Source organism: Anomaloglossus baeobatrachus, chromosome 2 (assembly GCF_048569485.1).
Source record: "Anomaloglossus baeobatrachus isolate aAnoBae1 chromosome 2, aAnoBae1.hap1, whole genome shotgun sequence".
In the NCBI taxonomy this organism is placed as follows: domain Eukaryota; kingdom Metazoa; phylum Chordata; class Amphibia; order Anura; family Aromobatidae; genus Anomaloglossus; species Anomaloglossus baeobatrachus.
In genome coordinates this window covers 131,382,916-131,396,163 of record NC_134354.1, presented here as the reverse complement: position 1 = coordinate 131,396,163, position 13,248 = coordinate 131,382,916, and the positions used below count along the sequence as shown (strand labels likewise).

The following is a 13,248-nucleotide window of genomic DNA, read 5'->3' as shown; positions in this document are numbered from 1 at the left end:
ATAGACATTACAGAGCTGCTTGCTGTGGGTCTCCACGCAGGAGGTGATTGGCTCTCACAGGAGGGGATGCTGCAGTCTGTGCCAGTAGTGGGGGCTTCATGGGTTCTGATTCCTCATCGCCCAGGCAACGGCGGTAGGAGGGGGGGGAAGCAGCTCAGACAAGCCCTTATTAAGCAATGATTTTAATTAGCAGCAGACATTGCATGGCTCAAGAAACCCCAAGATAGAAGCAGAGTGTGCAGCTGGGTGCAACCTGCCTTCCGTCTATGGTCCACATATTTCAGGGCATTACAATGTCACAAAAACTAATGGAGCTAAGTTTTGTCAATTTTATAACATGAAGGGGTTAATAGAAGATGCTTTGCGGGTCTATAAAGCGGTTACAGGTATAATGAGGATTTCCAGGTCTACTGAGCTGACCTAACACACTGGGTCACTCTGTATCATTACACCTGCTTTCTGGAGTTTTCAGTTGACTTCAGTACATCCAGTATTCAATACAGAAGTAGGTGTGAGGGGTGCAAGGAGAACGCAATCATCAGCACCATCATTCTGCTTGGCTCTGGGCCTTTTCCGGACATTGGCAATCTGCTTTCTTTGTACATGTCTCCATGGTTGGCTCTTTTCTTGTTAAAGTAACCTAAAAACATATAAAAAAAACAGTTATAGCAGATACAGGGTACTGAAGAAGAGACAAGGGTGTGGACTGTAAGGAAATGGCCAATTCACCAAACACGACCCTGAAGAATAAGGACCACCGAGAGTTCAAGAATAAGGGGGGAATAGGAAGCGAGGCACATGATACAACTAATAACTACATACAATGGAGATACGGACTATGACTAGTGATTGGCCCTAGTTATATAGGACAGAACAGGCATTTCCGAATATCTGTCAATGTTCTCCTGTAACTAATCCAATGCAATCAGAGTTACAGATCTGTGGCGTTTAAAGGGCCATTCACATTGCGTTTTTCCTCTTACATTGAGTGTTCTCAATGGATCTCCAAAAAAAACCCTAATTCGAACAGAACCAAAGATGAAGCCATAAAGTGCAATGAGACAAATGAAGGTCAAATTGACCCAGTTTGCACCTTTGAGGTGGTTTCCATCTTTTCAGACAGGCACAAGAACATAGTCTACTTTGTCCTAGTGCCTGTCTGAAAGGAGAGACCGTGTCGGGGAAGAGGGAAGCAAATAGAATCTATTTAATGTTTCTTTGTGTCAATGTACATCTGAGATTCAGAACATGCGACAGAAAGGGCAAAATGCTGTGTGAATGGGCCTTTACATTAGATTCACATGCACAACTATATTGACACCAAGGACAAATTGACATAGCACATTTAGATGCCAATTTGGCACGGGGAATTAGTGGCGCACATAATTATATACTATGCCAAATGTGAGGCAATAACAATGTTTTCAATTTATGAGTCACAATATAAATTCTCACCAGATAACCATACCTGAAATGTGTTCATCCACAAAGCAGTTAATGAATGGGTATAATTTCAATGTCAAAAGCTGCTAGATCAGTGACCTTTGCGTACACCGACTATCTCTAGGTACAGCAATTTCCGCTTTGTGCCATGATAAATGAGCAAGAGGAACTCCTGACTGCCATTTAGGAAGCAGCAAGGGAGAAAACATCTCCGTGAGCTGCACACTGTGAGTATATTATGTTTCCTAAATGATTTCACTGTGTACATCAGCAGTTACATAACAGTATGGAAAGTGTACAATTACTGCCGCAGACAAACACGTCTAGAACTGAATACAAGGAAAACCAAACCACACACTACATGGAGAAATGATGGTTTAGATATCAAAGGAAAAAAACCCCTAAGGCTTATGGTGCTGGAGATGTACGCAGCTTTTTACTATTAAAACCATGACTAAGGGTTATTGGGGGAAAAATGCATACAGGTTAGGTGAATTACTCAATAAGAAAGGGGTCTTGCCGGACAATTCAAGCGTAAAATAATCTTCATTTAGTTGAAAACTTGAGACCATCTTCTAGGGAAAAAAAGGAATTGGCCTCAACATTACCTTATCTTGATGAATAACAGGGTAAGGAGCGCACCAATGCAGAGCCTCAAGCTCTGAGACTTAGGGGTGCTTCACACACAGCGAGCTCAGTGCCGAGATCGCTGCTGAGTCACGCTTTTTGTGACGCAGCAGTGACCTCATTAGCGATCTCGCTGTGTGTGACAATGAGCAGCGATCTGGCCCCTGCTGCGAGATCGCTGGTCGTTACACACAGCCCTGGTTCGTTTTCTTCAAAGGCGCTCTCCCGCTGTGACACACAGATCGCTGTGTGTGACAGCGAGAGAGCGACAAATGAAGCGAGCAGGGAGCAGGAGCCGGCGTCTGACAGCTGAGGTAAGCTGTATCCAAGATAAACATCGGGTAACCAAGGTGGTTACCCGATATTTACCTTAGTTACCAGCCTCTGCAGCTCTCACGCTGCCTGTGCTGCCGGCTCCGGCTCTCTGCACATGTAGCTGCTGTACACATCGGGTTAATTAACCCGATGTGTACAGCAGCTAGGAGAGCAAGGAGCCAGCGCTAAGCAGTGTGCGCGGCTCCCTGCTCTCTGCACATGTAGCTGCATTACACATCGGGTTAATTAACCCGATGTGTACTGTAGCTAGGAGAGCAAGGAGCCAGCGCTCAGTGTGCGCGGCTCCCTGCTCCCTGCACACACAGCTAAGCGGTGTGCGCTGGTAACTAATGTAAACATCGGGTAACCATACCCGATGTTTACCTTAGTTACCAGTCTCCGCAGCTTCCAGACGGCGGCTCCGTGCAAGCGCAGCGTCGCTTGCACGTCGCTGCTGGCTGGGGGCTGTTCACTGGTCGCTGTGAGATCTGCCTGTTTGACAGCTCACCAGCGACCATGTAGCGATGCAGCAGCGATCCTGACCAGGTCAGATCGCTGGTCGGATCGCTGCTGCATCGCTAAGTGTGAAGGTACCCTTAGTCAAAGTGATGGCTATAAGGAAAGCAACCTTATAAGAAAAAAAAAAAAAGTGTAGAGGTCTCGCTGATCCACTTACAAGGCGGGGACTGAAGAGCTTCCAAAACAGGATTTAGATCCTAAGGCTCCAGGGCAGTCAAATAGGATGGCGTAATATGCACCACTCCATGGAGGAAGAGTTTAACCTGAGGTTTAGAAACCAAGTTTGGATAAAACCCCTGAAGAACTCTTATAATCACCTCTGCACAAAGCAGGGAAACTATGGCTTGGTCGAAGCCGACTCTGGAAGACTTGGGCGGACGAGAACAAAAGAAACCATTCTATTCTAAGGTAGGGTGGTGAACTCTATCCTGTAACCTGAAGAGATTACACAAAGATCGTTGATTGCCTCAAGCCATGCCTCCTGAAAAAAGAGGAGGTGGTCACCCACCCAGGAAAAAACCCCAAATGAGGACCAACATTCAAACATTGATCTTTCTGCTGCCTCTAGATCCGGAGGGCTTAGATACTGATTCAAAAGGGCATTCAACTGGTGTGGATCAAAAGATAATACTATGCTCCTGAGGGACCTGTGGTTTGACCTGCTGACCCGATTACTCCTGTGCTGGAAACTGATGAAAGGGCCGAATCTGAAAAGCCCCCCACCTTCAAAAGGGTGGCTGGTCCTGGGACTAAGGGAAGCAGGGTGCTTCTGCCACCCGCAGCTTCAGAAATGATTTTATCTAACCTGGTTCCAAATAAGCAAGAACCCTGGAATGGCAGAGCTGTTAATGATTTCTTCCAGTGCAATCTGATCAGCGATCTTGGCCAACTTTGAATTCTGAGAACCAGACCAAAAAAATTGACGCGAATGCTTAGTCCATGCAGTCACCACCTCGGACAACCAAGTGGCAGAAAAAGCTGGAAAAAATGGCAAAACCTGTTGCCTCAAAAGCGGACTTAATCACAGCTTCTATTCGTTTATACATGGGATCTTTAAGAAACGCAACTTCTGCCAGCAGCAGAGTGGTCACTTTGGATAAGTGGGATACTGGAGTGTCTACCATCGTGGATAAGACCAAGAGGCCACCAGTACAACCTCTGAAAATTCTTAATGGTAAAAAAAAAGACCAAGCCACTCGCTTACCCCTCGTAAAGAACCCTGTTTCTGTAACGGAAGGGGGCGGCGTAGTGGTTAGAACTAGAGAGGCCTGAACAGCCAACACCAAACTGTCTACCATCTCCCTTATTTTTTTCTACTTGATATGGATCTAAAACAGACTGGTATTGGAATCTGAGTGCTGAGGAGAACGTCCCATGAGGAGAAGAAAGGGAACTTGGGCATCTTTCCTGTGCAGAGAACTGGGACGACGAGGAACCCTAACGTCAATTAGACCACATTCGCGACTCGCCATACTGGTGGAGGGTGGCTGAAGGATCCGATTCACTCGCATTGGCGATTGGAGCTCCTGGGGTGGCAGCAGTCAACGGCAATCACCCCACAACCATAACCAGTGTCTTGAACACCCTGGTTAATTTGTCTACAGACGGAGCTAAATTATGAACCCAGGCAGGGTTATATTCTTGTCATAGGGGTCCCCTAGGAATCTTCCATCAAAGAAGCAAGAGGATACAGGCGGTACAATAGACTGACCAATGGAAAAGTTAGTATTACAAGTTATACACACATAAAACCATTAACTGCACGGATTGGCTGCAAACATCCCCCCCCCCCCGATTGGCTGGGACATCTAGCCAGCCGCATTGGCCAAGGGATCCAAAAGGCCATACTCGCTTGCGGACTGTCTGTAGGACCCTTGACAACAGTGTCCTGCCAGCTACACCCAGATGCAGAGAGAGAGGCTCGCAGGAACCCCAATAATCACGCGACACTATTCCGCTCCATTCCACGCTCAGATGGGAAGCCGGACAACCAGCAGCAGCACCAATCTTCTATGCACAGATTGTCCCCTAACACCGGTACCCAAGGAAAGGAATAGATGGGAAAATGTGGAACTCCTGACAGGGTTATACTTACCTATCCTGAAGATCCAGATTTCCTCATCTTTTTCTCCATGCACACAAGCGCTAAGTGGGATGGGGGGCAATAGCTAATTGGCTAACGGACCTCCACCACAGTACCCTACTACTGACCGTAAAAGCTACACATGATTCAGCCACATCGACGGGAGAGGATATAGACTGAACAATTACAGCCTGTACTCTCCGTCAATACGTGGGTTAAACAGGGTGCACAATTACACCCTGTTACCCGTGAGATATCAATTTGAAAAACACAAAGCAACAGGAAGGTTAGCGCCTAATCTAAGACAGGTCTGGGACAGACCTTGCCTACAACTGACAATACTAGAAACTGAGGAAGATTAACTCTGTTAGGTGAGGAATAGTCTGCCAGGGAGGAGACAATTTTATTTAAATACAATCGTAGCAGCGTCTAATTGGATGTTTTATGATGGTGTGCTGCTCAAAGTCACTTGACCGCTTGATCCAAATCACAAGTCTCAGCGGTCCAACGATTGGTGGAATGCGGACATCACTGCTTCCGGTCTCTGTGCAGACCATGGAGCAGCCTGTATTGGATCCACATGGGTGCCGGTAGGCGAGTATGACTGAGTCTTTTTATTTTGTTTTACATATCCAGTCCCCTGAGCAAAGTTTTCTTTTGCCTGGACAACCCCTTTAATTTCAGCTTGCTTTAATCTGCAAAGATGCTAGAGATGTAAATGTATCTACACAACTGAGAAGCATTGGTATTCATTTCATGAAGTCACCCTTATATTCTCTATACGATTTGTATCAATCCCTAATTGTGCGACATTTCCATTATAGATGGTTAAAGAAACACAAGGGCAAAACACTAATATAAAATGCTACTTAAAGACCTTAAAATGGACAACAACTGTGTTAGGAGAAATGATGAACGTGCAGCATTAACTGGCTCCAAGTAGAAGCCGCATGGATAGCCTCTCCATCTTACAATGACCTCTACCCTTTCCACGTAAAGACTCCTGCTGGCTCAAGGCTCCTGCACATCCATTAAGAAACTAGTTTTACTTCTCTGTATTAAAGGGAATGCAGGTTCTTCATTTTTTACCTTTACACTGAGCATTCTTCATATAGCCTGCTATGTAATTATCTATTATTATACTATAAAGCATAGCATGTGATTGAATATTCCAAAATCTAAGGCTTCTTTACGTGCAATTAGATCCATGCATAAATTACCGCCAATACGTACTGCGCTCTATTACCACTTCAGCCTAGAGGCAGTAAGTATACTGAACACCACAAGGTGGTGCTGTTGGTGCACAAAAATCAGGGGGAGAAAACGAAGTAAGCACAAACCCATAGCACCGAAATATATAAGTAAATGAGACAAAAATAGATAAAACAAGTATGTATTCGATAAAAACTGAATATAAAGACAAGGCAAAAAGTGTGTGAAGTGTTACAGTAAAATTTGGATTTGAATAAAACGGAGAAAAAGCTCATGTTAAAACTTAATGGTAGTGCAGAGCAGCCCCCCCGTCATCTACAGCAGCCCTCACCCTCATTTGTCTGCTTGTCACACGTGGAGGACGATGAGACTCATGGTTCACTGTCCAAGGACCCAAAGACTGATTGGAATAGAAATCCATGGGATACGTCTTCTGCCATTCTGCTTCCTTAAGAGCCACACATGCCTGTAAAACACACAAGGTATCGATCAAACCAATCCTAACCATCCTAATAGAAAAGGACATTGTTTAGATTCTTCATTGATTCCCCCAGAAGTCCTGCATTATGATCTACACCAGTCTGACACACGTTACATTGCTGACCTTTGTCTAGGACTATTACAAATTATAGTGAGTACTCCACCAGGGATCAGGATCCACCATGGCTGACTGTATATCATGCAAGATGTATCTCAGCAACAGCGGAGACTGTAAATTCATTCTTCACCATGTGATACTGAGCATTACATGCACAATGAGAGGCACTTTCCTCAGCTAAATAAGAGCTATGGATCCCATGCCACAAGCTTTCCTAGACAGTCCAGTTCTCCTGCTAGGAGAGCATTATTAGGGGGCTCTGAGGTAACAGAAGGGAGGTGTGGGTGGTGGGGGGCTAGACTCTTCAGGATCCTCATCTCTGGGCCCGGGAGAACACCTATAAAGAGAGTCTCTTAGTCGGAATACACACATCCAAGTTTCAGTCTACAATACATGGATTGGACACAGGTCTCCAGACTCAAACTCATCACGCTGGCAAGTTTGGGTGGAGACCCATGGCTGGTCCAGACCGCGACACTCGGATGTGTGAATCCAGCCATCGTCTAAAGTCACACATCTGTATCTATTGATTACACCAGTGCAAAAGTACAGTTTTTTTCTTGCATAGACTGTCTCTACTTTTATTTATCCATTAACTCTTAAAAATGGATCAGTGAAAAACAGATGAAAGACAAAAAGAAAACGTCACAAAAAAAAAAAGTGTCTTCCTGGTTCATCTGTTTAATATGGATCAACATAGACTGTAATAACAACTTAAAGGGGCTCTTTGGGAATAGAAAAAAATAACTAACTAAAGGAAAGAGCATTTTACATAAATTTCCAAATGCATTTAAAGTGAACCTGTGATATCCAATATACACCCAGAACCACGAGCAGTTCTTGGTGCAAATTGCTAATCCCTGCCTAACTGTCTCTGTATCTAGTAGCATACATAAAGAGATCTAAAGAAAAAGTATTTCTAAAGATTCTTTCTGATATGCTAATGAGGGCAGGGACTAGTCGCAAGAGTGTTAGTTCCCCCAACTAGTCCACCCTCTTAGCATGTTAGCACACCTACAGGGGCGTGCTAATATGCTATTCAATGCCCATTGCCCAGCATCATCGGTGGTAATGTGCGTACCTGTTGTCACCGCTTCAGAACGCTGAGTTTAGGGTCAGTGCACATGATCAGAAGTCTCAGTACTTCTGGTTATGTGCACTATGAAGCCGGGTGTACGCATCCCAGCTTCAGAGAGGTCTAGCACACATAACAGGAAGTGCTGGGACTTCTGATCATGCGCACTGACCCTAAGCCCAGGGTCTGAGGTGGTGACAACGGACATAGGTACGGGCGTCACCGCTGTTGACACTGGGCAATTATTAACTTGCTCCATGCTAATATGCTAAGAGGGTGGACTAGTCGGGAGAACTAACGCCCTTGTGACTAGTCACTGGCTTCATTAGCATATCATAAAGGATCTTTAGAAATACTTTTCTAAAGATCTCTTTATCTATGCTAGTGTATACAGGGATTCGGTTAGGCAGGGATAAGAAATATGCACCCAGAACTGCTCGTGGTTGTGTGTGCATAGGAGACCTGACAGGTTTCCTTTAATTAGCAAATCCCATTGTTTTGTCTAGGGAAATAATCACTATTGAATTAACATGGCCGGCGCCTTGTTTCACTGAGAGAAACTTGTCCTACAATGTTAGGACAGGAGCATGTGCAGTAGGAAGCTCTGCCCTTCATCATATGTGGAAAGATATTCTCCACTAATATTAGTGGAGATACCAGAGGTGCTGAGGTGAGAGGAGGTCGCTCAACTTCTGTGCTCCCCGTCTTTCTGAATAACAATATATTTATCTACCGGTGAAAGCAGTAGAGCTTCTTACTGCACATGCTCACAAGCCTCTGTCCTAACATTCCACCACAGGTTTCTATCATGTAACACGGCGGTGGACATTTTATTTCTATACTAATTACCTCTAGACAAAAGGATTGTGATTTGCTAATTAAATGTATTTAGAAATGTATTTATAATGACATTTCCTTTAGATATTTATATTTTTTTTTTATTCCCGGAGAACCCCTTTAAGGACTGGGAGATTTTTCGTGTCTGCACTACAGTTTTTTCCTCACCTTCTTCCAATAGCCATTCTTTAACTTATTTATCTTTATATCCACTTAATCATATAAAGACTTGTTTTTTGCAGGACGAATTGTAGTTTTGAATGACACCATCCATTTTATCATTCAATGTACTGAAGAACAGGTAGCAAAAATTCCAAGTGCGATAAAATGGTGAAAAAAAAAATGCAATTGTCTTTTGGGTTTTTGCTTTAATGGTGTTCATTGTTTGGATAAAAAAAATAAAAAGACATTTATTAAAAACTAAATAAAAATTGCATTTATATCACCACTTTACAAAGATCTGTGACTTTTTTTAATTTCTGTCAATAGAGATCTATTAGGGCTTGGGTTTTTTATTGATACAATTTGAGTACAAACGACATATTGATTGCTTATGATTGTACTTTAGGGAGGAGCTGTTCCCAAAAACAGACTGGATTAATTAAACATATATTGATTTTTATTGACTTGTAGAGAAGAAGCAATACCAAACATGTTTTTTTTCTTTTTATTTCTTTATCTTTATTGGGAAAATGGAGATTATTCAAATTTTTTTTATATTTATTTTCTAGTCCCCTTTGGGAAGTTGAGGATATGATTGTTTAATATGCCTCTCCTATGAAGCCTTTGGCTGAATTTCAAAGGAGTACAAAGTGGCAGCGACTAGGGCAATCAGCAAAGCCCTGGCTGCCAGGGAAACACATTGGCACCTTATGATGGTGTTGCAGAAGGCCAAGGGGAGTTGATGCACATAGGAAACTACTCTGTTTAATTGCTGCGGTCATAGGTTGACTGTAGCAACTAAATGGTTAACTGCAGCAATCAGAGCTCAACACCAGCCACTGGTGTTAGAGACAGATGCCGGCTATATACTAAAGCTGACATCTACCACTTTTGGAGAGATCTCCGCTCCTGAGCCACCTCCACACTTTTGGTTCCCAGCACAGACATACAGTTATGTTAATTTACACTGCATGTAGTTAATGGCAGAGTCTGATTCACAAAACCGCTGATGAATATAGGACATGCTCTGAGTCTCATAGACTGGAAAAATAAAATGGAAAGAACATGGATGTGTGACTGGAGGACTTGTCCTGTCTTGTTAACTTACACAAGCAACCCATTGATTTGCATTGGTATTATTGTAATGTTTCATTTTCACTGCAGCACCACCACAGGGGAAATTTACTCTAATTTGAGGGTTTCCTCAGATATTAACTGGTTATTGGTGGTTTTAGCAACTTGTTGTCAAGGAGCTCTTCTAACATTTAGGGTGTATCCAAAGCGGAGAACCCCTTTAAATTCCCAAAGCCTTAAGGGGGCTTTACACGGTAGCGATATCGCTAGCAATTTGTAGCGATAGCGAGCGTGTAAGTACCCGCCCCCGTCGCGCATGCGATTGTTTGTGATCGCTGCCGTAGCGAACATTATCGCTACGGCAGCGTCACACATACTTACCTGGTCGACGGTGTCGCTGTGACTGCCGAACAATCCCTCCTTCAAGGGGGAGGGACGTTCGGCATCACAGCGACGTCACCGCAACGTCACTAAGCGGCCGGCCAATCAAAGCGGAGGGGCGGAGATGAGCAGGACGTAAGATCCCGCCCACCTCCTTCCTTCCGCATTAGGGCCGGCGGCAGGTAAGGAGACGTTCCTCGCTCCTACGGTGTCACACATAGCGATGTGTGCTGCCGCAGGAACGAGGAACAACCTGGATAAACAACCCTAACCGATTTTTGAGTTTCGGACGACCTCTCCATGGTGAACGATTTTCACCATTTTTGAGGTCGCTTAAGGTCGCTGGTCAGTTTCACACACTGCGATATCGTTAATGACGCCGGATATGCGTCACTAACAACGTGACCCCGACGACAAAACATTAACGATATCGTAGCGTGTAAAGCCCCCTTAACTAGAGTGTAATTTTATGTCATGGTGGTGTTCAGCCTTTTATTAGAAAAGTCCAAAATAGCAGAAGACCTGGTCAATAATGCACAAAATCTGTAAATAAAACTAATACAAGGTTTTCCGTCGGTGGACCTTTCCGATCTTGCTGGTAGCATTTGAGCAGTAAGCAATATCTATCACTAAAATGTTCCCAAACTTTTGTCAATGCACATAAACAATGGATTTTCCTTTTCCTGGCTCTTTTTTAATTATTATATGGATACGCTCAAACTAGTGTATAAGAAATCAGATAGAAAATTAGGACGATTTTTTTTCTCACTTTTCATCCATGTGCAATCTAATTACAGCTGAGAAAAAAAATCACAGATCTGCTTTGCCTCACTGAACAACATGGGTTGAAGTGCAATCCTTTTTTTCTTGAATTGCCCTCATCCGCGTTGTACACTAGTCTGAGTGAACCCTTAGCCTGAGTTATAGATCTGTGCCATGTAAGTGCTCTATGGGAAGAAGACAACTGCTCTCGAAATCCCAAGAACATTTCCGATGGATGTAATCCTTGCCTTATTTGTCTTGTGACTCTCCAATCAGATTTCCTGAGGAACATGTCATCATGAAAAGAGAACTTCCCAAAAGCACATAAACAGCTAATACACACATAATACTATAATAATAATAATATAGATGTCACAAACCACCGGGGGGGGGGTCACTCAGAAATCCCCCGCGCTGGCTACCAGTACGTCACAATCGGGGGGTAACAAGTGGGGTCACCCCTCCTTTATACCTCCCGACCGACAGACAGAGCACGTGACGCGCTCTCTAGCGCCCCTCTTATAGTCAGGCCAATTATGGAATTGCCCGACAATAAGCAAGGAGGCCGCTATACTACTTATGCCGATTATTGAAGGGTCCCCGGTGAGAGTAGGGTATATATTCCCCCGACCTCCGCGGGCGGAATATATAATATCTTCCCGAATCTCACTGGCCTCCCCACAATAATCCTTGGCACAACTCGCTGCCACCAACCGCTTCACGGTAACTATTAGCCGAACACACAGACGTGGGATTCAAGATCGAGATAACAGAACAGCCCAAGATTAATTATATAATTTAATCAGCCTAAAGCACACTAGAAACTACAATATATACAATAGGGAATCTACAGAATATACATATGTCAGAGTACAGTTACAGTCAAAGCATGGGTTACAAACAGGCATACACAGTTCCAGCAGTTACCTTGTTGCGTCTGGCCACAGGGGGGCGCTGTACCCAGTTTTCTAGGATCCTTCCCACAGATGTTTCCTACACGTGCCCCCAGCGAAAAGAACACTGGAAAATGGCCGAAGTAGGGTTATCAACCTGGGCAAATCCAGGTCCCCTCCTACCTTAGTGACCTCAGAGGGAGCACTGCTCCACCCCTGGCTTGAGTTATGGACAATCCACAACATGGAATATGGGCCATAACTTTGCCTGGGAGCGTCGTAGGCGGACGCCAATGCTCTCATTGTGACAGTTATGAATTTAGCTACAGAACGAGGGGACTCATGACCTGCCTGCCAGTTCCCCATTGGCTGATATCACGCCTGGGGCATTTCCCAATGTCCTGCTCCCATAAAAAGGGTGTGCCGGCATCGTCCGCATGCGGAGACACCATTTTTATGGTTGCCGTATTTATCGGAAATATGGCTTGCGAGATATGAACCATTTTTTACTGGAGTCGTTCTGTCTAGCTAGTTCCATAGCCTTGCTAATGAGATACAACTCTTGTTACAGGGTGACGGCAGGGAGTCATCCTGTGTCCATTGTTCCCACACCACCTCATCTCCATATCACAGGAGATGGCCATGGGATTTGTTGCTAAACCAGTTGTGTGAAGGAAAGGGGGGGTGACACCAGGAGAGGGCTTCCTGACATACTTGAATATCATGATTTATCGTCATATCTCCGGATTTACCTCACACCTCCCCCCTTTTGAGGGCGCTAGGGGGCAGCACACTCCGGTGTTCCCCCGTGCGCCCGTCCGCGACCTCTCCTTGTCGGGACAGCCCGTCTGCGTTACCGTGGTCACGGCCCCTTTTGTGGCGAATGGTGAAGTTGTATTGCTGGAGCGCAAGGCTCCATCGAAACAATCGCCCATTCGTCCCAGAGACGGTGTGCAACCAGCTGAGGGGATTGTGGTCCGTCTCCACGATGAAGTGGCGCCCGTATAGATAGGGTTGCAGACGCTGCAGGGCCCACACTATGGCCAGGCACTCCTTCTCCATCGTGGAATAGGCAACTTCCCTTGGTAACAGCTTCCTGCTCAGGTACAAGACTGGGTGCTCTTGGCTCGCAGAGTCCACCTGGCTGAGCACCGCACCGAGGCCGAAGTCACTGGCGTCGGTCTGTACTACAAACGGCCGCGTGAAGTCGGCTGCCTGTAGCACGGGCGGGCTGGACAGGGCGTCCTTTAGGGCCCGGAAGGCTGTC

General features: G+C 45.0%; 1 protein-coding gene across 1 annotated transcript in view; it reads right to left on the bottom strand.

Annotated features, from left to right (window-relative positions):
• DPH1 (diphthamide biosynthesis 1) overlaps positions 1-13,248 on the bottom strand; it is a 410,699-nt gene that overhangs the window by 337 nt on the left and 397,114 nt on the right. Inside the window, exons 11-12 of the mRNA XM_075335338.1 lie at positions 6,531-6,665; positions 1-640 (exon numbers count right to left, since the gene is read on the bottom strand). The exon at positions 1-640 is cut by the window's left edge and continues 337 nt beyond it. Coding sequence (XP_075191453.1) covers positions 548-640; positions 6,531-6,665 — 228 coding nt within the window. The 3' untranslated portion in view covers positions 1-547. The remainder of the gene's footprint in view (positions 641-6,530; positions 6,666-13,248) is intronic.